The sequence below is a fragment of the Mus pahari genome, chromosome 6, assembly GCF_900095145.1.
Source record: "Mus pahari chromosome 6, PAHARI_EIJ_v1.1, whole genome shotgun sequence".
NCBI lineage: Eukaryota > Metazoa > Chordata > Mammalia > Rodentia > Muridae > Mus > Mus pahari.
This window is the reverse complement of record NC_034595.1, coordinates 10,686,103-10,712,087: the sequence shown is the minus strand read 5'-3', so window position 1 is coordinate 10,712,087 and position 25,985 is coordinate 10,686,103. Positions and strand designations below refer to the sequence as shown.

The window sequence follows — 25,985 nt, the reverse complement described above, 5'->3', positions numbered from 1 at the left end:
TTTCTTACATAGTTATTTTCAGAAAGATGCTCTTCAAATCTAAAGCTCTTAGGGTATGAGGTTGACTTAAAATAATCTGTTGTTCTTCAGTCAGACAAAGATTGTTTTGGAGGGTTCTGGTATTTGGTATTAGCATGTTTTTTTTCTTTATTCTTGAGACTTTCATGCATGCATCCAATGACATATAACCATACCTATCCCCCATTTCCCTTCTCCAACTCCTGCCTTGCCTTTCTCACCCCAAACTTAATCCTCTTATCTCTTTTTTTGTAAATAACTTACAAAGTCCAGTTAGTGCTGTCCATATATGTATGAGTATGGAACCATTCACTGGAACGTGGGGTTCCTTCCTATTGGAACATCCTCAAAAGAGAGTAACTCCCTGCTGCAGTCACTGTTAACTGCCAGTGGCTCCACAGTAAGACTGGGCTATGGATGTCTATACAGATCCCCACTGCTGCTGCGAGCCTGTGTCAGCATGTCTTATCCAGAGGACAGCATTTTACAGCACTCTTGCCACCCACCAGCTCTGTTCTTTCTGTCTCCTTGTCCTCTGTCCTTAAATATTAGGGGATTACGGGTGGTGGTTGATACAGATGTTCAGGGCCGGAGCTCAGGTTTGGTTTCTGCAAATAATAAGGACTTGTCTATATTCTTCCTTTATAAGGAAAGGTCTTAAAAGTTTCATGATTTAAAACTGTATTCTCTGCTTAGATGTTCTTTAATATTTGAAACAGGATTCAGTTTGGGAACAAAGAAGAAGATGAAGAAGTAAATGCACTGCAGTTGAGCTTTCTCACCTGGATTGAAGACAATACTTTCCTGGCTATAAGCTACAGTCACTCCAGCTCGCAGTCCATCATTCACCATTTGACTGTGGCCCATTCTGAAGTAGAAGAGGAGCAAGGACAGCTGGATGTCAGGTATCATAGTTCATCCATGTATTCAGTATGTTGAATTGGAAATGCAGTTACACATTGTGCAGGATTAGGGAGAAGAAGCAACTTCTTTGTTAGACAAAGCAAGAGGCCTAGATGTAGTTTTGAGCCATGTTTAAACAATAGATCAAACTGTTCAACAAGAAGTGAAAAGGAGTGTAAATACTGTCATGTAGGCAATACAGTGTAAGTTGTGATAAGTATTATGATTGATTTTAATAGGTAATCACTGTGGTCAAGTCTCATGGCCAATATATTAAAGAAAGTTTATCTACAGAATACATTTATTTTTAAGTAGTGACATTAAACTTGTCGCTTGTCTTCTCAGTATGTGGCTTCATTTGCCACTAGAGAGCCTCTTTTCTGGTTCCTCATTCCCTAGGCCTGAGCATGTTTGAATCGTGACTCTATCTGGGTCACATAACAGTGTCAGAGTACTGAAGAGTCTTCCTGGTCATGCAAGCTCTGAGGTGTAGTAGAAAAAGTTTCTGGCAAGCTTCTAGAGTGTTCCAGGCTTCCAGTGGAAGATTGACTGCTTAGTCTTAATGCCCATGTTAACCTTCACATCCATTTGTAATGTTTATGTTTGTTTGTGGTGTGTAGTGTGTATGTGTGTGTGTGTTTATCATGTATATGTGGTGCTCGTGAAGGCCAGAAGAGGGCTTTAGATTTCCTGGAATTGGAGTTAGAGATGGTTTTGATCAACCATTTGGGTCCTGCGAACCGAACCTAGGTCCTCTGGAATACCATCTAGTGCTCTAAACCTCTGCATTATCACTCCAGCACCCCTCAATCTTCTTATTTATATAAATTTGAGACAAAGTTTCACTAAATAGCCCAGGCTGGCATTTAATTCACTTTGTAACCCAGGCTCTCTGGAACTTGGAACCCTCTTGCCTCAGCTTTCTAAGTAGCTGAGCAATTCTAGGCCCACTGGGCATAGCTAATGCAGTTATTTGTGAAGAGTACATAAGGCAAGCAGTAAACTATAGTACATTATAATGAAGAACCCTCCGGGTAGGCGTGCTGTTCCCACAGCTAGGCTAGCTTAGTGGCTCTGGAAGATTATGTTAGTAACAGGTAACCTTCTCCATCTCTGTCGATATCTGTGTGTGCAAAGTATACATATATATATACATGTATGTATGTATGTATGTATGTATGTATGTATGTATATATTACATTGATATAGGCAATGTGTCTCCAAAGGATAGTGTTAGCTTTCACTATAGCAAAAGCAGAGAAATTTCTCCTTTTTTTTTTTTTTTAAAGAAAGTTTCTCTCTTATACTTACCTCCCTGCTAGTTTTATTTATTTTTTTATTCTTTTGCTTTAGTTCATCTGTGACAGTGGATGGAGTCATCGTTGGTTTATGTTGCTGTTCTAAGACCAAGTCAATAGCAGTACAGCTGGCTGATGGCCAGGTGCTCAAGTACCTTTGGGGTGAGTATCAGAATTTTAGGAAAAGAGACTTATAAATAAATAATTCTTGAGACTATATACTTGTGAATATCTTGTCAACATGACTTGATTATTGGGGATTTTTTATTTTCAACTTTTTTTTTAGTTCTCCTCTTCCTCTTCCACATCTTCTTCCTCCTCTTCCTCCTTTTATTTACTTTTTTATTGAAGTCCACTGACTGCATATAAGAGAAAATGTGCAGCGCTTGTCTTCACAAACGGAGTCACTTCACTTGATTGTTAGTTGTTTTTGCCTGCTTGATAGCAGGGCTGCAGCCCAGGGCTTCATGCACACTCGGCAAGCACTGTGTAATTGAGTTGCACCTCAGCCCAATGGCTAAGTCTTCTAGTTACCCTAGGATGCTATGCCACAGAGTAGGTTGGCAGGTGTAGGCAGCTCCTGTTTGGAGCATCCTAGTGAGTATAGAGTAATCCACATCTCAGTCAAGGTGTTTTGGTGCATTCTGGTGTTAGTTTTTCCTTTGGTGGGTATGGTGGGGATGTTGTTCATTTGGTTTTTTTTGTTTGTTTGTTTTTTGTTTTTTGTTTTTGCTATTTGTAAACTAAATTTGCTAATCTTACAACAGAATCACCTTCTCTGGCTGTGGAACCCTGGAAGAACTCTGAAGGAATTCCTGTTCGATTTGTTCATCCATGCACACAGATGGAAATAGCCACGATTGGAGGAGAGGTGAATAAGCACAGGGGAAAGAAACTCATCTTGGAGAACAGTTAGTGACTGAGGGCACTGGGTAGAAAAGTGGGTCTTGTGACTGGACCTGGGTCTCCACTAAATCCTAGGGCAGTAACAGGAAGTTATCTTCTTTTCTTGACCCCTGGCTTCTTTATTGAGAAAAGGGAAAAATCAGTCTCCGGAATTCAGGAGAGAATTAAGGGTGATAATACATGTAATTGGCAAATTTCACCTCTAATTTATAGAATACTCAAAACCTTATGAAATACTCATGAAAACATGATATCTGAAGAGTAATATTTGACAGGTTGTAATTCCAAATATTAGAGTTTGTATTTGAGCTGAGTTGTAGGATACAGTAGTCAGAAAACAAAGCAAGTTTTAGTTACTTTTCAGTTACTATGGTAAGACTCCATGACCAAAGAGACTTACAAAAGAAAATAGTTAATTCAGAAGCTCACAATTGCAGAGGGTAGTAGAATCCATGACTATCATGGTGGGGGTATGGCAGTAGCCTGGCAGGCATGGTGCTGGACAGTAGCAGAGAGCTTATATCCTGAGACAACCACCAAACTGGGAATGACCTTGGCTTTGGAAACTGCAAAACCTGCCCCCACTGACACACCTATTCAAACAAGGCCACACCTCCTAATCCTTCTGAAACTGTTCCACCAACTGAGACCCTTGAGAACCGCCACACCTTTTAATAAAGAAGGAAAGGAGGAGTGTATGATGCAAATAGTGCAGTGTTTAGGGCTAACTAGAGTCTGGTAGTTATGATAGCAGTTGTTCCAGAAAGCCTCTCTGGGGCAGTGGTGTGTGTACTGAGACATGAAGAGGAAAGCTGTTCCTAGAAAGGAAGAGTGGCCCTGGGAGAAGGTACTAGAAACTCCTGAGTTTAGAAAGATGGGCAGAGTAGGCTTGGGGTAGCACAAAGAAGATGCTGCAGGCCACAGCCTTCTGTTATATATCCTGGCTCAGGGTCCCTGCCTTGAGCTGTTGTTTTTGCTGTTCTTCCCACTTGAGGTGGCACAGAATAGAGGGGATGACTTTGTCCCAAGTAGGAGTATATTTATACTGTTTGCAAGACTCTTCACTTTCCGAAGGTGAACACAAATGCTGGGAGTGACAAGAAGTAAGCACTGCTCTGTAGTGAGAGTTTTGGTTTCTTTAAAAATTCAGTTCTATTATGTGAGTCTGATTTTGATTTAATCCCAGGTGTGGGATATGGAGCTGCTTCAGTTTGTCCCTGGCAGCCAGCTATGATTGTCTCATGCTCTTGGGGGAGTGTGTTTTTTTCCAGCTGCAGATTGTTTAATTCTGGGAACACTGGAAAAGGTTTTAAATGGGGAGCCCCCAGTGGGGCTGTGGATCTTGTTGCTCTCTGTTGTTGCTGCTGGTCTTTCCTGTTTGCTGGATTGTTATTGCTCAGTTGCTGGATATTCTGACAACAAAGATTGGACTTGCCTCTAGGCACCCGATGCCCTAATCAGCAGGTTTATACCCACTTTCCCTCTAACCTTCTTTCTCTCCAACCTGGTGTTGGATTGGAAGGGATTGGGGTAGAATACGGGTTGGTACAGTGGTAGATAAATAGAACCCAATAAAGCCGAGCAATAGAGCATGTCATCACTACCTTTTCTTTTTAATCTGGTAATTAAGAGGGAACTCCCTTCCTGCCTCCCAAAAGAGATAAATCTGTTGATGTTTATTAATCATCAGAGAGATGTGTTCACCATGTTCAGTATGTGATTCTTGATGCCTAGAGGAGTAGGCCGGAGCTGAACGGGCATAGGATGGAAGATCAGCAGACTTTTAGGGTGAAGTCAGAGAAGGGAATGAAATAGACAAGACAAGATAGAGGGGCTTGCTTGCTTGAGGTGGTGCATTCACAGCCTTGTCTTAGCTGTCTGCATCCAGTCCTTATTACAGAGGCTTAGGGAATCAACACTGCAACTGTACAGTGAAGATCATAGGTTTAAGACCTTGTGAATTGAGTAGCTTATAATTTTACGTCATTTCTTTGCAGGAATGTGTCCTTGGTCTGACTGACAGGTGTCGCTTTTTTATCAATGACACTGAGGTATGTAGGCTTGGTTTGGGTTTATCTTTCTCACAATAATGCTTCCGAGTATGATAGCTGACTTCCTGTGGGCCTCTTGCCTGTTGCAGGTCGCATCAAATATCACGTCATTTGCAGTGTGTGATGACTTTCTACTGGTGACAACCCATTCCCACACCTGCCAGGGTTTCTCTCTAAGTGGTGCCTCACTTAAAAGTAAGCTCTCCTCTATAAAATGAAGGTATCTCCTCCAGTGTCTTGAATTCTTGATGATTTTAAATTCTTCACCTACTTGGGCTGTTTATCACAGAGTCCTAGACTCATTTATTAGCATCTTTCTTTGATACAGTATTTTTTGAGATTTGTTCTTTTCAATTTGTATGGGTGTATGTGCACAGGTGTGCCTGCATCTTTGGTGGGTATGTGCCTGTGAGAGCAGGTATCTTTGGGAGCTAGAACTAGAGGCAGTTGAGAGCTGCCCAGTATAGGTATTAGGAACTGAACTTGAGTCCTCTGGAAGAGCAGTGCACACCATTAACCCTTGAACCACTACTTCTTTAGCCCCCTCAGTATAGAATTTTTTCTAAATCATTCTCTTTGAGTTACCAGACACTCTACAAAGAAAATTCTAACATAAATAACACATTCCAAAAAATTCTTCATGAAATTTTATTATACAGCTCATGTGCTCTAACTTCCTTGAAATGATTTTTCTCATTGCTCAACTGCCATTATATTTCTGGATGCCATCTTGTTGCCTGTAGTACAGTAGCTTTGATTTTTTTTTTTTTTTTTTTAAATATATTACCCTTCAGTGAACTTTATTCTAAAAGGCCAGTTTATTTTCTTTACTGCTGACTTGGAAACAGGAACTCTTTCTGCCATTAGTATGACTATAATGTGAAGGTAATGCTAAGAAATAGAAAAGGTTTTCCAGGGCTGGAGAGATGGCTCAGCCGTTAAGGGCACTGACTGCTCTTCCAGAGGTCCTGAGTTCAATTCCCAGCAACCACATGGTGGCTCACAACCATCTGTAATGGGCATCCGATGTCCTCTTCTGGTGTGTCTGAAGACAGTGACAGTGTACTCACATAAAACAAATAAATCTTTAAAAAAAAAAAAGAAAGAAAGAAAGAAAGAAAGAAAGAAAGAAAGAAAGGAAAGAAAGGTTCTCCAATCCCTTTATTCCCCAATTGCTTAAGAAGCTGTGTGTGTGAATGTGCGTGAGTACTCTGTAAAGAGAGGGTCCTTACCAGGAGTGAGATTACTGGAAGGGCCAGGAATCTTGAGGCTGAGTGGGAGAGCAAAGGAACTTTATGTAAACTGAGTTTCAGATACTGGGCAGCTTCAACCGTAGTTAATGGAGCATGGTTTCCTGTGGTCATCCTCTAGCCTTAGACACTGGTATTTTTAGTGCTACAGGCAGGTCTGAGTGGCAGTCATGAGACCAGTGGAGAAATTCTGCGGAAAGTGGAAAGGGGTTCCCGGATTGTTACAGTTGTTCCCCAGGACACAAAGCTTATCCTGCAGGTAAGCCGACTCTTCAGCCTTCCAGTTCACCACCAGGCAGACGACTTCTAGGCTGTATTTTAGGCTCTTCTGTACTTTGCAGCCACTTAGTATAATCCTCCTTTCTTGGCTATCTGTTGGTTTTATGCAAAGGAGTGTTGATTGACACAGACTCTGACCAATAAGATTTAAAGGGAAACTTACTTAAAAGTCAAGATAAATACTGAACACAAGTGGATTCAGCTAATTGTTCATTTTACACCATTGTGGAGGTTCAAGAAAAGTTAGGTAGAGCTGTGCTTCCTGCTGCTTAAATGATTTCCAGTTGATTAAAGATGCTTTGTTTTATTTTGAGATGCCGAGGGGAAATTTGGAGGTTGTTCATCATCGGGCCTTGGTCTTGGCCCAGATTCGAAAGTGGCTGGACAAGTAAGTATTTATTCTCTGTGTGACTGTAACTGTGTGCATGTAAGGACATATAACTATACATTTTAGCAGGGAAATAATGTGTCACCTGTTATTTTAATTTTTCCTGTAATTTCAGAGTGAAAGTCAGAACTTGTTTGTTATTTGGAGTGTAATTGGATTATAGCCAGTCTGTGTTGTAATGAAAATATTTCATTACAGGGAACTTAGTTTTTAATAAAAATATGTTTTTTATCCATTTTTCCTGTCCTCACAGACTTATGTTTAAAGAAGCATTTGAATGCATGAGGAAACTGAGAATTAACCTCAATCTGATTCATGATCATAACCCCAAGGTACACTTTGCATCTGACCAGTCCTTGAGCTACTTTCTTGAGTGAATGTCATCTAAACTAAAATGCATGTATACTTTCTGTGATAGGTGTTTCTCGAAAATGTGGAGACCTTCATAAAACAGATCGACTCTGTAAATCATATAAACTTGTTTTTCACAGAACTCAGGTAAGTATTTTGATAATTCATGATTATCATATTTTAATTATTGTCTCTTGATAAAGAAATAGCTAAAAAACAAACATCTTTTTGAATAAAATCATTGTATCACTGAGGGCACACAAGAGTTTTTGCTCTAGTTCTTTAACAACATCAGATTTTTGTTTTTGTTTTATTTTTTTTCTTTTTCATGACAAGGTTTCTCGTGTAGCCCTGGCTGTCCTGGAACTCACTCTGTAGGCTGGCCTTGAACTTAGACATCGCCCTGAGTCTGCCTCCCAAGTGTTAGGATTAAAGGTTTTCGCTACTATGCCCAGTTAGAGCATCAATTTTAAAACTGAGTTTGAAAGCTCTGACCCTGAATTGTTAATTTGACTTGCTTTTAGATTTCCCTGTAAAGCTGTTCTTCTCATGAGACTGGAATCAAATATGGTCCTTTCTCTGATGATTTTTCTTCAACTTTTTAAAGATAGGAAAACACTGACTGTTAGAAAATTCTAGTGACACCCAGGTTCTATAGTTCCTGTTGTCCTGTATGTGCTTTTATTGCTAACCATGACCCATCCTCTTCCTGTTTTAGATAGATGTTAAAGAAAGTTGGAGACAGCAGTCCTTTAGCTCTAGAAGTTCCCTTGTATAGCATTAGCTAAAGCACTCTCTTAGTATGGGGTAGTTAACTGCTGCAGAATGTCTAGTACTCTGTCCAGTGAGTTTCGGCACCTGTTTACACATTATATAATCCAAACCCTATCGTGTTACACAGTGAGAGTTCCCTCACATCCATTCTCTGTTAGTGCTTGGGCAGCTACTGTTCAGTATTCCAGCACAGGACAGCCTCTTGTTTTACATCACCACATAACTCAACCAGGACGTATTTATTGTGGTGTGATTATGACTGCTTTTACTTGCTGTGTATACTGTTGTGCAAATACACCACCCTTTCTTCATTCTCTGATTACTTGGACACCTTGGTTGTACCCTGCTTTAGGCTAATCTGAGCAAAAATATGAACATTATTCAGTAAGCCTTTGGTTGATATGTTTGATTCCTCACTAGTTGAATAACTTAATTTTCCAGGTCCCTTTTTATTTATTGTCTCACAAACATGCCCAATATGTATTAGTAGTTGGATCCCCAGTTTGGTAAAGTGATCTGTTCATGTACTTTGTGGTTCTTAGAGAAGAAGATGTCACAAAGACCATGTACCCTCCCCCGATTACCAAGAGTGTCCAGGTGTCCACACATCCTGATGGGAAGAAACTTGACCTCATCTGTGACGCGATGAGAGCAGCCATGGAGACCATCAATCCTCGAAAGTGGGTGCTGTGTGTTGTTGGCATACACATCCCAGGATGTGGAGATGTCTGTCCTGTGTGTTAGTCTTGTCATTCCGGTTTTCACTTACTACCTCAGGTTCTGCCTGTCAATACTCACATCTCACGTGAAGAAAACCACTCCGGAACTGGAAATTGTGCTGCAGAAGGTACAGGAACTTCAAGGTAGAGATCTGCACGAGACACTTGCCTGACTCAGCTGTCATTGTTGGCAGATGACCACTGCTATGTCATTGCCACTTCATGGCATGAACTTACCCTCTTTGCTCACCATTTTCAAATGTGAAGATTTTAAGTGCTAATCATTTATGAATGAATCAAAAGCCTATGTTCTTGTATCCCAGTCTGTCAGAAAATGTTATTACTTAGTTTCTGAGTCTGTGGTGTTTCCTCCAAGTGACTCTGTTCTGATGTTCTTTTCTTTTTTTCTTCTCCTCTCCCCACAACCCTTTGGTTTTGATTTTGGCAAAGTCTCCTGTAGCCCACTGTGGCCTCAGACTCACTATGTAGCTATACATGATCATGAACTTCTGATCCTCTGCTTGAATGCTAGAATTATCGGAGCACACCCCCACAGCTGATTTTCTATGGCCGTGGGAATCAGTCCTACAGCTTCATGTGTACTAGACACTTGACTGAGCTCTGCCCCCTGTTCTTTCTCAAACTCCAACAGGAAATCTTCCCTTTGATCCTGAGTGTGTGAGTGTAGAGGAGGCTTTGAAATACCTGCTGCTCCTGGTGGATGTTAATGAATTATTTAATCATTCTCTGGGGACCTATAACTTTGATTTAGTCCTCATGGTAGCTGAGAAGTCACAAAAGGTATGTAACTTTTTTTGTACCATTTTGAAATTTCCTTGTGGGACCCGGTTCTTTCGAGTGATACTTTATCTAATGCTACACAAGTGGATGCAGATCTGCGTCTCCAGGACTGGAATTGCTAATCCCCATTGTCTATATAGTTCTACGTGTTTCCACTTTTTTTGAGACAGTATCTCTCGCTGACCTGGAACTCACTAAGTAGGTTGGCTAGCTGGCCAGCAGGCCTCAGGGATCTGACTATCCATTTTCCAATGCCAGAATATCAGGCCCATGCAACCATGCCTGACTTTTTATGTGGGTTCTGAGGATCTAACTAAAGGTTCTTGTGCTTACAGTAAGCTGTATCCCTGGCCCAGAAAGCTGCTCTTTAGGAAGAGCTAGGCATGGTACAGAGCAGGAGGTGGTAGGGTCTCATAGGCTTGGATCCAACTCAGTACATTTTTACCTTTGTTTTGATGTGTGCTTTACATTCTGGCATGTAAACTGTCATCAAGGACACTGAGAGTTAGGTTTGGCTCTCTTAGGGGAGATTTAGGTTCACTGTTGACTGTCACTTAGACTATAAGTTGTTGTTTTCCTTGTCAGCCTGTATTTAAGGAGCTGAGGCTGTTGTGAGATGTAAAGGTTAGTCATTATTCCAAGTGTAATTAAACTAATAACACCCAAATATGAGCTCTTTTTCCCAAAATTTGATGTATTATATGATATATAATTGATGTATGAATATAATACACATTTAAAATTATGCTACTCTACGCTTATTGCCTTAATTATAATTTATATTATGCAGATATTACAAGTAATAACTTTTTTCCTAGGATCCTAAAGAATATCTTCCATTTCTTAATACACTTAAGAAAATGGAAACTAATTACCAGCGGTTCACCATAGACAAATACTTGAAACGATACGAAAGGGCCCTTGGACACCTCAGCAAGTGTGGTAAGGGTTTTTTGTTGTTGTTGTTGTTTAATTTGGATTGTTTATTTGTTGTTGTTGTTTTTCGAGACAGGGCATTGTGTGTGTTTGGCATTGGCTGTCCTCCGATGCGCCTTCTTCTGCCTCTGCCTCTGCGCCTCTGCCTCTGCACCTCTGCCTCTGCCTCTTGAATGCTGGGATTAAAGGTTGTGCCACCACCTGGCTTGTGGTAAATTTTTATTACTGCTTTTAGTGTTCATTACTGCTTCAAGTCTTCTATGAAACTAGACTATAAGATAAGATACAAAAAGTTCAACATTAATGTTGCTTAGAAAACATAGATGTAAGTGAAAGCCATTCATTATACTTCCAAAATGTGACTTTTTTTTTTTTTCAGGACCTGAGTATTTCACAGAATGCTTAAATTTGATAAAAGATAAAAACTTGTATAAAGAAGCTCTGAAGTTATATCGGCCAGACTCACCACAGTACCAGGTATGTGGTGGGTTAAATGAGGCCCCTGATTTTGCTTTGGACATAAGTCAGGAAGTGAGGACATCTTGAGTCTAAACACTGTCCTTCGGCTTCTAGTGTTGTCCTATGACCCATCAGCCTCATCTTAAACTTGTTAGGAGAAAACTAGCCAGGACAGCAGTGCTTCAGGAGTTCCAGAGGTTGGTTTATGTAAACAGCTCTTTAGTGTTTCTTATGTACCATGTACTTTGCTTCAAAGTCAGTGTATTATCTCACCCTCCTTGTGGCCTGATAGGGTGCTGTTCCCAGGTTACAGATGAGGCCACAGCTTGCATAAATGTCCAGAGCTGCCTAGTGGCTTGCCTAGGGCGTTGAGCCCAGGCTCTGTGACCACCGTGGCCATCCATCCATCACTCTTCTGCATGCCACCCTCATTACATTTTGGTTTGTCTGCAAATCGCACACACATTCTTATAGTTTGCTTCCTAGTGCTATGATAAAACACTGGCTAAGGGGCTGGTGAGATGGCTCAGCAGGTAAGAGCACCCGACTGCTCTTCCGAAGGTCCGGAGTTCAAATCCCAGCAACCACATGGTGGCTCACAACCATCCGTAACAAGATCTGACGCCCTCTTCTGGAGTGTCTGAAGACAGCTACAGTGTACTTAAATAAATAAGTAAATCTTTAAAAAAAAAAAAAAAAAAAAAAACACTGGCTAAAAGCAGCCTGCGGAGGAAGGGGAGGAACTTGGAAGTAAAGCAGGGACCGTGGAGGAATGCTGCTGACTGGCTGGCTCTGTGGTGCATCTTCAGCTCCTGCCTTACATAGCCTGTGCTGACATACCCAGTGGTTCCTTCTATAGACAGCGCTTAGCAATCAAGGAAATGCCACCCTGACAGCCTCAGGACACTCTAATGAAAGCAGTTCCTCAATTGAGGTTTTCTCTTCCAGGTGCTTTGACAACCAAGGGTAGCTATCAAACATGTCTCTCTGTGTTCCAGTCTCTGCCAGTTGCTTATTATTATTACTGTAATTACCATTATTCTTACTTATGCTTATGTGCCTGCTTTTCTGTTTTTACACTGGGTTCAGGCAGCTGCCCACAGAGGCCAGGAAGGGGTGTTGGCTCCTCTGACACCTGCCTGATATGGTGTTAGGAACTGAACCTGGGTTCTCTGCAAGAACCTCAAATGCTCTTACCCTCTGAGACATCTCTCCAACCCCCCCCCCCCCCAGCCAGCTTCTTCAGCACCGCTTTCTCGAATTCTCCATATTAACTGTAGATTGTTCCCCAGATGGGTTGAATAATGACCTGCCAGCTCTTTATTGTGTTCTTCAGTCTACCTGTCCATGGACATTGCCAGTCTCCCATGAAGGCTGTTCTTAGATTAGGGCTGGATAAACTGCTAATTTGCTACTTTGGCTCTGCCAGGCTGTGGCTTCTGGAAGGTGTGTTGTATTCCTGTATCTCTGCTTCACCCCGAGCTGCCTCCGAACTCTGATTTTTCTCTCCTTCCCTCAGCCCCAACATTAACCTCATCGTTACTCCTAAAATCTACTGTGCACATTCTTGTCACAAAACCCTTGTGCCTTACTTGCTCTCTCCTGACTGTTCACATAGCTTCATTCCCTTGTAGCCTTCAGAGGTAGCAAACTTTTCATTTCCCCATCATTTATCTTCCTCTACCATTTGTTATAGACTATGCTGTGTTAGCCATGGAGGCAAAGGTTTAATGCACTGGTCTTTAGATTTGTGTGTGTGTGTGTGTGTGTGTGTGTGTGTGTGTGTTGTGGGACAGGGTAGTTGTTACTCCTACTATCTAGAATAATGCATATGTAGGTACTCAGTCTATGTTGAGTGAGTAAATACTATGTCTTCAGAAAGGGTTTGAGTAGAAAAAGGAAGAGGCTCCAGAGTGGTAACTAAACTTGCCTACACTGGAAATAGAAAGAAACTATTACCACACATTTCTTTATCGATTCTCTGTATTTTGTCACAGGCAGTCAGCGTTGCTTATGGTGAGCACCTGATGCAGGAGCACCTGTACGAGCCAGCGGGGCTTGTGTTTGCCCGCTGTGGGGCCCAGGAGAAGGCACTTGAAGCTTTTTTGGCTTGTGGCAGCTGGCAGCAAGCCCTCTGTGTGGCTGCCCAGCTTCAAATGGCCAAAGACAAGATGGCTGGCCTTGCTAGAACTCTAGCAGGTAAGCAGGGCCATTTTCTGTTCATTCTTCAAAAGGTTGGTGTCTGTTGCTTTGTTTGGTAATTCTGTAAATACATTGAGGGCAACATTCCTGAGACAGACTCATTTTAGCTCTTTAAACAGAGCAAGAGTCCCACTGCTACAAGCACCTCCAAGTGTCCTGGCATATTTCAGCAGTTTACTTCTCTGACCTGGTTGTGCTGGGTGTATGTGGCTTTGCAGGTCCTTAAAACGAGATTGTGGCTGCAAATGTCCTTGAAGTTGCACTGTATTGTCTAGTCCATGTTACTCACTGACCCTTTGATATTATGGCCACATCTAACAGTGTAGCTGTGTTGGCCCTTCAAGAAGGTAAAGATGAAGTTTTGGATGGAGCTATTCTGGTGTAGCCAATATCTGGTTGAAAACCGTAATAGCAGATGCCAGGACTGGTGTGGACAAGACCACAGGTACAAGCAGAAAGCAGAGGCTGCTGAGTGGCTCGGGGCTGAGGGATTTCTTGAAGTGGAGGCTAGGCTAGCACGTCTGACCTCTGAGAGTAGTGTTACAGGGCTGGTAATGATCAATGAGGTAATGTCACTCACACAGGTGGCAGGTAGTAGTGAATACGATGTCTTGTAACCTTTGAGAAGAAAGGTGCTCCGAACTGGGGTGAATTGCCCGTGTTCATATAAGGAGCATAATGGGCTGTCCCAAGTATGTGCAGCAAGTCACTCACTTTGAACCTGGCCTTACTGGGTTTTGGCCTGGTCTGGAAGCCCGTGGGCTGTGCCAACATGCATTTGTTTTGTTACTCACCATGGATACCTGGTAAAAATCCATTCTAAGGCAGGAAGGGGTTAGGGCCTGAAACACTGTTCTATTCTCAGAGGTCAGAGGTCCTGTGATTAATTTAGATTCCTTTACTAGGCAGGCTAGCACTCCTCTGTAATCCCAGGGGGGCCACAGCTGAACATTTTCTGCTTCAGCCTGACCACATAGAGTACACAGTTAGACTGGATAGGAGGGGTGTGCTTCATGTTGTGTAATACCCCTGTGTCCTCACAAACACTCAGAAGCTTTTAGGCTGGTACATTGTAGGGCAGAAGTGGAAGCCAGTTTCCTTTTGCTGCCAAGTCCTTGTTGCTGTCTTTTCAGGAAAGCTGGTGGAGCAGAGGAAACACAGTGAGGCAGCAACCGTCCTGGAACAGTACGCCCAGGTGAGCTCCTCCCCGGACACCATATCAACAAGAGACTTTGCGTACCTGCTGATGCTGAAAACTGAAGACTCCTGCTAATGGGTAGCTCTTGAGGCGGAGTTGATTCTAAAGGATCCATTTGCTGACTTGCCTTGAAAAATCTCAGTCTGGTGGTGTGTCTAACCCTGCATCCAAATCTGAAAAGCCTCAAAACCTGCAGGGCTTGAGAACTGAGAGGGAGGCCACAGACTTGAAATCCTGTCCTATCCACCGGACAGGTTGTATTCAAAGTGTAGGACATGGGTGTGTGTAGGAAATAGAAATGAGTTTCTTGCTTAAACTTCCCTTCTGTTCCCCAAGATAATGAATTGTATATGTGTAAATATTCTAATATCTGAAAAGAAAAACCCAAGTTCTTGAGGTCCTAAGCTCATATACCTTCTTTGCTGTAGTGTTTGCTAGTGACTTGACTCAGTAGAAAGCAAACTCAACTTCCTGTGTTATCTTTGGAAAGAAGTGGTGAGCCTGGGCTTTAGGAATTCAAACCAGGACAAGTGGCTGAGGTGCCAGGTTGTTCCTGCAATCTTTCAGTCCCTACCTATTACAGAGTCCTCCTGGCTGGTGTACCCCATCCCCTGCCCTAAGCTCTCTAGCACAGGGCTCTGGGCTGTTCTTCCTATTTTGTCCAACCATTTTGGTTACCCACTCTCTTTGTATATTGAGTTTCAGCCCCAAATGAATGAAAAAAGGAAGGAAAGGCTGTGACTGCTCCTAGGTATGATGGAGGAAAAGGTTTATTGAAGATGTGTGGGAGAGCATAGCCAGAGGCAGCAACATCTGGGACAGGCCAGAGTGGACATGACCAGAAGATGTTGTGCCCTGTGAGGAGAGTGGGGAGGGAACGAGTGGGGAACCAGGTACACTGGCTAGAAGCCCAGTGTTAACGAAGAGAGCCTGTAACCAGAGTGGTTGGATTATATAGGGAAGAACAGCCAAGTCCCCTAGGCTGAAGAGTTTAGGGTAAAAGGCTGAGAATGGCAGCCAGGGGGAACCCTGCCGCAGGTAGAGACGGGGATTGTAGGGAGAACCTGGTCTACACGTCTGCTTTTGATGTTAAGTAGGCACCTCTGCCATTTGTACCAGTTTGAAACTTAACAATTAGAAGATAGTTCATTAAGCAGTGGGCACTGTCTTGCCTTTTAGTACCCTTCTGTATATTAAAAATGTTTCTTTTTAACCAAGGTGGCTTGGAGGTTTCCAGTGTTTGGTGGATTGTATGTGAAATTTTGGTAGAATTACAAAATTCTACCAAATGTATTATGAAAGTATTAAGGCTGCACTGACCACAGACTGCTGGGACACAGGCACACAGTGGGTAGACAGACACCAAGGATTGCTGCTGTGTTTCATTTTGGCTTTTTGTGTTGTTGTTGTTGGTGGTGGTGGTGGTGGTGGTGGTGTTTTTGAGACAGTTTCCCTGAGCAGCCTTGGCTGTGCTGGAACTCACTCTGTGAACAGGTTGGTCTTGAACTCACAGAGATTAAAGGTGTTGTACCTGTCACCAGTTCAGTTTTGACCTTTTGAATGAGAAGACTTTTCTGTTTTGTTTGTTTCTACATGTGTATGCGTGCAAGTGCACATGTGTGTGCACTTATTTGGCAATCAGAGGACAACTTTCAGGGCGTTCTTCTCTCTTTCCACTATGGGTCCCAGGGGAACAAAATAAGATGGACAGGCTTATGAGGAAAGTAGCATTATTGTTCATTTGTTTTTTTATTTATTCATTTATTTAGTCTTGAAACAAGGTCTCAGCATACCCTATGCTGGCCTTGAGTTCCTGATTCCCGTGCCTCTAACACCAAAGTGCTGTGATTACAAGCATAAACCTCCGCCCCTGGCTTATGAGAGTTTTATAGTTGTCACTGCTTGTATTAGGATAGTTGTGAGAAACAGGGCCAATAGAATGAATATATATTAAAAGGAAAGGATATGAAGAGCCGCACTCAGTATGATCTGGGTAGTCTGCAGTGACTGTCTTCATTTGGAGAGGCTGAGACCCACGAGCTGCTCAGTCCACAAGGCGGCGGTGCACTGCAGGGCTGGAGGCTTCAGTTCATGCTGGAAGCCTGAAGGACTGGGTTCTGATAGCAGTGAAGGGACGCAGCAGCAGCAATCTGGTGGATGAACTCGCCAGCAGGACACAAAGCCCAGCAGACAAAAATCAAAGCTTTCCCCTCCCACTTTCTTTAGTCTGGGCTGTGCCAGAAGGTGCTGTCGATGTGTAGGGTTGGGCTTCCTACTTTACGTGACCAGATCTACAGAATCCTCATAGCTGTGCCAGCTGCTTATCTTTAGTTAGAGTCCAGCTTCAGTCAAGCTGGTAATCAAGGTTAATTTTCACACTGGTAGACATATTTAAGACAAAAAAATTGTACTGTTAGGAGATTTCAAGGTCTGTCATGGGTTAAGATGGAAAGATGATAATTTGTATTTTAGTAGATACTGTAAGAAACTACATTGATTCAGGGAGCTGGAGAGATGACTCACCCCTATGGCAGTTCACAGCTCCAGTTCCAGGGCTCCTGTACCCTTTTTTGGCCTCCATGGTCACTTGGCATGCACGTGGTGCACAGACATATATGCAGACAAACCATTCAGATGAGAATAAGTAATAGCATTTTTAAAATGAGAGAAGAAAGTGGGTTGGGTGATTGAGCTGAAACATCAGCTCAAAACCTTGCCTAAGAGTGTAGAGAGCTTAGAGGAAGATCTAGAACAAAGCTGTGTTCCTACTGAGATGTACCTCATTTCCCCCTGGATCTGCTTGCACCAGGTGTGTTAGCTGTGGCTCCGTAACAGTTTACTGTGCATACAAGGCAGCCAGCCGCTCACAGCAGATACCTATTAATTCACCATCTGGGCAAAAAGATGAGCAGTGCTTAACTTGCAGCTTAAAATCACCAATTTCAAACTTACTTTCCCTTTCTAGATTTTTGGGGGTTTTGTTTGTTTTAATTTATGTGTATGTGTATGTTTCTGTGTGAGCTATACAGCGGTGTGTATGCTTGGGTGCTTGGCCAGGCCAGAGAAGGGCGTTAGGTATCCTTTGTTACTCTTACCTTTCTTTTGAGGCCTGGAGTTCACTCCTTAGCTAAGCTGGAAGCCAGCATGCCTCATGGTCTTCCTCCGTCTGCCTACTCAGGGCTGGATTTTATACGTTTGTGGGAACCTCTAGCTTGTCAGCTCTTGTGGAGCAAGCCCCCTTCCCCACTGATGCGTCTCCAACGCCTCCATTTCTAGCTTAAGCAAATGCTAGAGTCCTGTTTGTCCTCATACACTATCTTGGCGACATTTTGCTGCTGCTTGTGAGTTATGCGTCTGTTCTTGAATTCTCTTGTGATTTCTTCATTGACCCATGAATTGTTCCAAAATGTGGTATTTAACTTGCAGGTATTTTGAAAATTTCCAGCCATCTCTTACTAATTTTTACTTTCTGTTGTGATTATATACTTAAAAAAATACTGGATGGGCCAAAATATGGTCACATTTAGAGAAAGTTGTGTGCCTGCATGGTATGATGATTACATTGGAGTGATCAGTCGTTTGTGCAGTAGGGCCTTTTCTGTTCTTATTGATTCTCTTAATACTCTTGAGTTGCTGGGAGAAAAACTCTGTTTAGATTTCCCATGTTTTTGCCTCTGCAAGTGTTTGCTTCCTACATTTTCAAGCTTTGGTATAGGTAGATGCCTGCCCATGGTCATGCCAGATACCATCCCTCTTCACTGGTTAGTAGTATTCCTTACATTCCTCATTCTGAAGTTGGCTTTGTGAATTGGGAATCCAGCTATTCCAGCTTTTTAGAAATTGTGGCATGCTTTTTCATTGTTTTGATCCATCTCTGCATTTTCATGTTTAGGTTTAGATTTTGTCCACTAAACTATGGCCCCAGTTCAGGCTCAGCACTGCTCATGAATTTATCATCATACTCCACTGTTGGTAATTAAGTGTCCCTCATGCTTGCTCTGTGATTTACAGTAAATACCAGCTACAAATTAGCATACCATTCCACATGCAGGGTAAGGGTCGCAACAAGGGCACCTTCCATTTCTCCTGCCTCTCCTTAGTGTATATTACAAATTCTGTAATTTGTTACTACTTTTGCTTTTAGTGATTAGAAAAATTTGAAATGACACAAATATGAATGTCTCTTACTTTTTCCCTTTCAAGAGAAGCTAGAAATGTGGTCTCTAATTTGATATTTTCTGAGCTTTAAGAAACTTGAAGGCACTCAAAATATATCTACAACCTGATCCTAAGAACTGAAAAACAAGGCACTTAGAGAAACCCGGCTAAATTTATTGATAAGTGTGGCGGTGTTCTTAGACCCCACACCAAGGTCAGCAGCTAAAAATCAGATCTATAAACTGGGCTTCATAGAAACTAAGAATTATCAAGACTGAACAAAGACAGCTTGCAGAATGGAAGAAAATATTTTCAAAGCATTTATCTGATAATGATTTAATATAATTCAACAAGAAACACGCAAGCTAACCAGGAAATTATTGTTTAGCTCACTATACTTTTTAGGGTATGGTATTATTTCCAGTTAAGCTCGGCAGTGAATTTGGGAAAATACCACTTTGACAAGCTTGTCTTGTGGCTTTGATCTCCCAGGAGCTAACAAAACCATGCTTGTATCACTCAGAAGATTACCCCCCCCTTTGTCTTGTACACCATTGTTTATGGAGATTAATATCTAGAAGATACTGGGCAGGCAAGATGCTAAGAACTGGAGCTGTGAAGGCTGGGCTGCCTGGGGGGAGGAGGGGCTCTGTGGCAGTTTCTGGCTGCCGTGTTCACCAGTGCTCCCTTGCTCTTCCCTTGTCAGGATTATGAAGAAGCTGTGCTCCTGCTGCTAGAAGGATCTGCCTGGGATGAAGCTCTGAGGCTGGTAAGGAGGCTCTGAAAGCTTCTCCTGTGCTGGGAGGGGGTGGCAGCGGGCGGCGGCGGGCGGCTTCTGAGTGAGGTTAAATAGAAACGGCTCGCTACCCAATCCTAAGGACAAGCAGTACCTATAAGCCATTTAAAACTAAGAGGTGGTGGCACATGCCTTTAGTCCCAGCACTCTCGATAGAAACAGGTAGAGCTTTGTGATTTTGAGGCCTACTTGGCCTGCAGAGTGACTTCCAGGGCAGCCAGGGTTATACAGAAAAAGCCTGTCTTGAAAAAAAAAATGTAACAACAATAACAGCAGCAATACAAGTCTGTCCTTTGAAATTGGGCCTTCATATGCAACATACTGCTTTTTCTTGATAAAATGAATGGAATTGCCTTGGAATTCAACTTGGGAAGCTTGTTCCTCAGGAAATGTCCAGATCCCCTCTATTAGTCTCTATCTTAACTCTGTTGGGTAGAAGTGTTCCTGTCCTAACAGGCTACATTTTTTTCCCCTCTTAGGTATACAAGTATGACAGAGTGGATATTATAGAAACCAGCGTAAAGCCTTCCATTTTAGAAGGTGAGGATTACATTTAAGTAGTGTTCCCTTTTAGAATTATGGAGAAAGGAAAAAGAGAAAGATAAGGCAGGAATCCTTATATTATTGCATTTTACTATTTTCTGCTGACTTTACCAGAGTCTTTGAGAATATAGCAAGTTGTGAAGTAATGACATTGACAACATTTTAATGTTGAAAGCTGAGATGCAATATGGTTAAGTCTTTGTAATCCATGGGTTTGGACTTATGTCAGGCCTGACTGACTCTTTCAGCTTTAGTGTCCCTTGGTAGAACAAACTCTGCCTTCTGCAGCCTGCCTCTCCCTGTAAGGTACTGCACTGAGATGGGTTACATGTTGATGGTGGTTGTTGCAGGGGAATCTTTGTGTTTGGAATAGTTAGTAAGCTTGGACATGCAGTATGTTAGATAGTAGTATTTTTTTCAGTGGTAACTTTCCTGTTTTTATCCCTTTATTATTATTAACAGATAAGTGCCTACCTGCAATTTTATTTCAGATTCTACAGAAGGTGCAGGGTATGTGTGTGTGTGTGTGTGTGTGTGTGTGTGTGTGTGTACAATCATAAGCATTTTTATGGAGAAACAGGAGGTAAAAAGTACAGTAAAATACTGTGTATGGTAAATATAGGTGAAGGATTTACATATGCTTGGGGCTATTAGAACTTTTGAGTAGGCTTGAAATTTTTCAAGATAAGCTAAAACATATTTGTGAATAAAGTATGTGGCTCCAGAGAAGAGAATAATATTAACTAGCAGCTGCAGAATGTCTGGTCTCTGGGTCCCTCAGAAGCAACTTGGGAAGGAACATCGGTTTCACATACAGAATCTTAGGGAGTCTGTGTTGGCTTCAGTGCTGCCCTCTGAGCAGGGCTGCCTGGTGAATACATTTGTGTGTACTCACATTCTTGCCTTTCCTGCTTCTGATTACAACTGGTGGGGACTTTTGGACCCGTTTGCATCCCAGACTGAGTATAGAAAGCTTCCTCTCTGACCCTGTGCCCTCATCTAGGCTGCTCCTACCCCTGACAAAAACTTGGGAATAAGTCGGGCAGTGGTGGCACACATCTTAGATCCCAGCATCAGGGAGGCTGAGGCAGGCAGATCTCTATGAATTTTAGGACAGCCAGGACTACAGAGCAAGTTCTAGGTCAGCCAGGGGTATGCAGAGAGACCCTGTCTCAAACAAAACAAAACAAAGCAAAAACAAAAGCAAAAGTTGGGAATGCTGACACTTCTCTGTAGAAGCTTAATATCTTTGCCCTTGGAGAGCATAGTTTGTTTGTATTTCCTTGTATGCTGCTCATGCTGTTTTTCTACGGGACCGTGATTTTAGGAACCATTAGAAGCTTCTGTTTCACACTCCAGCCATATCCGTGGGTTCCAGAAGCAGCATTTAGGCTCTCCCTCCTGCCTGTGTTAGCAGCTCCCTTCACTTTCCCTGTGTTTGCTTTTCTCACTTTAGATTGGGTATCAGGTCTTCAGTGAAAGGATTTTGTAAGTTTAGTGGTACTGGCATGGTATCCTGAGGGTGTCTTTGCAGGTGTCAAGGCAGGCAGCAGTTGCCAAGAATTTAATTACTTAGTTCAGATTGATCTCATCAACTTTGATCAAATCTTGGGAAGTCTGATACCAGGAGATTTATTGCCAGTGTATTTAAACACAATAAAATTTGGAAAAAAGTTTTCTGGTATAATATAATCTCCAATGCATAATGAAGCAGGATTACATTGAAACTCAACTCAGGGTACATGTCATTTCTTCCAAGAAGATGGGTTCTGGAGTTAGGCTACCTGTATTAGCGTCAGGGCCTAAGGAAGGACCTGGCTTGGTCTCTATCATATAGATAATATAGAGGTCATTTGGGATATTAGCCACCTATAGTCATGAGTGGGACAGCCTTGGGGAGTCTCTGGCTATACAGATAATGTAAGGGTCATTTAGACTATTACTTATCTCCAGTTCTGGTTGTGGGTGTTTGGGGCAGCCACTGGCTATGCAGGTAATGTCAAGGCCATTAGATTATTAGCCATCTCTCTGGACCTGGTTGTTGGAGCTTGATATGGCCTGGCCCAACAGATAATGCAGATCACCAGGCTATTAATCACCTCCAGTTCTCAGCTTTCTGGGTGGAAGCACAAGTTTTATATTTTTCCATTGCAAAGAATCCTGCATGTTTAACATTCCTGGTTTCCCTGAAGATAATGCAGAAGAACTTTCATGCTCCCAACAGAACTGATGAACTCTGAGATCTGGGCTCTCCAACTCATTAATGGAGGAATAAAAAAAATTATGGTTGGTAGACCTGGATACATCTTTTATTATTGAATTTTAGCTTTGCTTCGTCATACCCCACTCACTTAAGTTTGATCTCTGCTTAAATATCATGCTCAAGGTATTTTTCATTCTGCATCCTCAGCCCAAAAAAATTACATGGACTTTCTGGACTCTGAGACAGCCACATTCATTCGCCATAAAAACCGTTTGCAGGTGGTTCGAGCGCTCAGGAGGCAAGCACCACAGGTCCACGTGGGTGAGTGCCTCCATAAAGTATCCTGCTGATACTGTGGTGTGTGGAAGATGGCCCCAGTGCGTGCTGTCTCTGCTGCTCGCCTGCTGACCGATTTCTGAGGCAGTCAGTTTATAAAGAGACAGGGTCTGTTTGGTCACATGGTCTTGGAAGCAGAAGAGCAGGGCATCAGCACTTCATTGCCAACATGTACTTAACTTTGGAGGGCATTGTGACAGAAAACCAGGTTGACAAATCCAAGAGGTACATGTGTAAGAAGTGAGGGGCAACACCAGTCTCAGTGCAGGAGTCCCACAAGAGCCAGGACTCCACAACTGTGAGGACAGCATCAGTCCCTTGCTTCATCACTGTCCCATTGAGATTTAAGCCACACTACTGCTTTATGCTGTACTGTGGTTGTCTGAAAGTTCATAGGGGTTATGTATATTGGAGAAGTGCTTAAGATCTGAGAGAGGCAGACATCAGAAGATCTCTACCAAGTAGTCCCTCCTTTCCTTATCCTGCCAGACCAGTGATGTCTTCGGTGTTTCATAAAACGAGTTAGTCCCTTCCTACCTACTCCCCACAAAAGGAAAAGAGTGAATAAGGTAAACTATAATGTTACCTTATTTACTTTGAGATCAACTTTGTAATATCCATCTCCAGTATGTGCTGATGGAATGTATAGTCATTTATGTCTGCATCTGGGTCATCTTCTCTAGATCACGAGGTGGCCCATGGCCCAGAGTCGGACCTCTTCTCGGAAACCAGCAGTATTATGAGTGGCAGTGAGACGAGTGGCAGATACTCCCACAGTAACTCCAGGATATCTGCGTACGTACGAGACCTAGGCACACAGCAACATGACAGATGGCTTTCTCCGAGGGGAGCGCGGGGCTGGGGAGTGGAAGGATGTCCCTCAGGGATGGTATACACTGTGCAAGGACCTCCTGGCACATCCATAAGATGAGGCTGCTTTTTAAAGTTCACATCTTACTGTGGAATTGAAGTTGGATTTTTCTTTTCTTCATTGTTCCAATATGCAGTCAGATGAACCTCATTTATCTTGCCTTTATTTTTTAAGACAGGGTTTCAATATGTAACCCTGACTGGCCTGGTGCTTGCTTTATAGACCAAGGTTGGCTTCTGACTCACAGCAGTCCACCTGCCTCTGCCTCCTAAATGCTGGAACTAAAGGTTTGTGCCACTACATTTTACCCTGCATTTTACGCCCAACTTAAGAGAAAAACACAACTCTTGAGATCTTTGCTTCTTTCTAGACTCCACTGCTTATCTGTGAGGTTACTGCCTCATTGTTAACATCTCCCAAGATAGGACTGCCATCCGTAGACGCCCTGGTTTCTTGGCAAGCGGCGGCCAATAGGCGCAGTCACCTCATCAGATTTCACTCAGGAAGAGCCTCCTCCTCAATGTCTGTGATTTCTGACAGGAGGTCATCTAAAAACCGCCGGAAGGCAGAGCGCAAGAAGCATAGCCTCAAAGAAGGGAGTCCCCTGGAGGGCCTGGCTCTTCTGGAGGCTCTGAGTGAAGTGGTCCAAAACATTGAGAAGCTGAAAGGTATGGTCTCAGTGCTCACCGATTCTTGACCACAGCAGGTGGCAATGGGTACCACAGAGATAGTCCATATTAAGATGCATGTGAGGCTGCTGAAATGGCTCAGAGGTAAGCCTGACAGTCTGACGTCTGACTCTGGGACTCACACTGTAGAAGGAAAGATCCACGTTTTACACATCGTTCTCTGATTTCCACCAAGATAACCCACGAATTAAATGTTTTTAAAAAGATGCTGTTTTCTAGTTAGAGCAGCAATTCACAACCTGTGGGTCAGAACTCCTCTTGTGCGGAATGACCCTTTCACAGGGGTCACCTAAGACTAGTATTTACACACAAGTATTTACATTATGATTCATAACAGTAGCAAAGTTAGAGTTATGAAGTAGCAATGAAAATAATGTTATGGGGGCCTGGAGAGATGGCTCAGTGGTTAAGAGCACTGACTGCTCTTCTGAAGGTCCTGAGTTCAAATCCCAGCAACCACATGGTGGCTCACAACCATCCATAATGGCATCTGATGCCCTTTCCTGGTGTGTCTGAAGACAGCTATAGTATACTTACATAAAATAATAAATAACATCTTTTAAAAAAAAATGTTATGGTTGGGGGTCACCACAACGTGAGGAACTGTGTTAAAGGGTCGCAGCGTGGGAAGGATGAGAACCACTGTATGGAACGCTCACTTCCGTACACACTCCTGAGTCAGCCCCACTGTGACGGGGTAGTGCTGAAGCCAGGGGCAGGGATTGTACAGCACAGCGGTCTGCTCATTCCCACTGGGTCTCTTTCCTCCTGATGTGCTGAGCTAGTCCAGCAGTCAGGAAGGGGTGGGGGTGGGGTGCATCTGTAAGGTGCTGTTAGACACTAGCAACTTGGGAAGGAGGTTACTGTATGATTCTGGCAGTGGAGTTGCAACACAGCTTACCATTTCCCATTTCTTCTCTAGATGAAGTGCACGCTATTTTGAAGGTGCTCTTTCTCTTTGAGTTTGAAGAGCAAGCAAAGGAGTTACAGCGGGCCTTTGAGAGTACTCTGCAGCTGATGGAGAGGGCAGTTCCAGAAATCTGGACTCCTGCCGACCAACAGAGTTCAACCACACCAGTAAGCTTCCTCAGAAGCCATGTGCACTCTCTTCCTTCTCACAGCTGTAGCCACATAACCCAGCATCAGAGAGAACCCTCTTTGTGCCAGGGATAAACTACTTCAGCTTTGTGCTTACGCTAGCTTCTGTTTACCTGCGTCATGCTAAGGTGAAGTAGGCTATTGCTTTTCCTTTCATGTAACGCAGCTGTCTTGGGTGACCTGAGAATGCCCAGTGCCAGTGGAGTAGGGAGGGGAAGCTAGGATTTGAGTTGCCCTTTGCTTCCCAGACCCAAAGTCACAGAGGGGACAGGAGCTTTGTGCCCGTGAAGCCTTCCCGTGGGTTATCATCCCTGTGCGTTTTAGGCCGAAGCTGGCTACCTGAACCCTCAAGTCAGTTGTTGAGAATCTTGATTGATTAGGCTTTAGGAAGGCTGATGTGTGAGTCCAGAAAGGAAAAGTCCCCATCTGTTATTTCCACACAGAATTTAATGCCTGGTTGGTTAAACAAGCACTGGGGCTGGGGGTGGGGAGGAGGGCTGAAAAGGCAAATGAGAGACACAGAGAACTAGAAAGGCATCTTCCCGTCCCTGCTGAGGAAGAGCAGACAGAGCTGGGAATGGTGACAGGCCAGAGGCCCGTGGTCTGCAGCCTCTGGAGAGGGTGCTGCCTAGTGGGACCTGAGGAGGCTAGTTCTCAGTGAGAGATAGATAGCCTCTGGAGTGAACAGCTCTTCCAAGCAGACGGGTCACTTTCCCTCTGACTTTGCCATCCCCCTTATTGGTGGAGTATACAAAGGA

General features: G+C 43.1%; 1 protein-coding gene across 1 annotated transcript in view; it reads left to right on the top strand.

The window, feature by feature from the left end:
• The window catches only part of Elp1 (elongator complex protein 1), a 52,141-nt gene that overhangs the window by 20,895 nt on the left and 5,261 nt on the right, over positions 1-25,985 (top strand). Inside the window, exons 14-35 of the mRNA XM_021199744.1 lie at positions 738-923; positions 2,275-2,381; positions 2,987-3,090; positions 5,123-5,176; positions 5,266-5,371; positions 6,570-6,685; positions 7,020-7,093; positions 7,347-7,425; positions 7,512-7,591; positions 8,761-8,898; positions 8,996-9,081; positions 9,590-9,738; positions 10,557-10,680; positions 11,054-11,151; positions 13,131-13,332; positions 14,469-14,530; positions 19,398-19,460; positions 19,967-20,027; positions 22,441-22,554; positions 23,253-23,364; positions 23,981-24,108; positions 25,052-25,206. Coding sequence (XP_021055403.1) covers positions 738-923; positions 2,275-2,381; positions 2,987-3,090; positions 5,123-5,176; positions 5,266-5,371; positions 6,570-6,685; positions 7,020-7,093; positions 7,347-7,425; positions 7,512-7,591; positions 8,761-8,898; positions 8,996-9,081; positions 9,590-9,738; positions 10,557-10,680; positions 11,054-11,151; positions 13,131-13,332; positions 14,469-14,530; positions 19,398-19,460; positions 19,967-20,027; positions 22,441-22,554; positions 23,253-23,364; positions 23,981-24,108; positions 25,052-25,206 — 2,398 coding nt within the window. The remainder of the gene's footprint in view (positions 1-737; positions 924-2,274; positions 2,382-2,986; positions 3,091-5,122; positions 5,177-5,265; positions 5,372-6,569; positions 6,686-7,019; positions 7,094-7,346; positions 7,426-7,511; positions 7,592-8,760; positions 8,899-8,995; positions 9,082-9,589; positions 9,739-10,556; positions 10,681-11,053; positions 11,152-13,130; positions 13,333-14,468; positions 14,531-19,397; positions 19,461-19,966; positions 20,028-22,440; positions 22,555-23,252; positions 23,365-23,980; positions 24,109-25,051; positions 25,207-25,985) is intronic.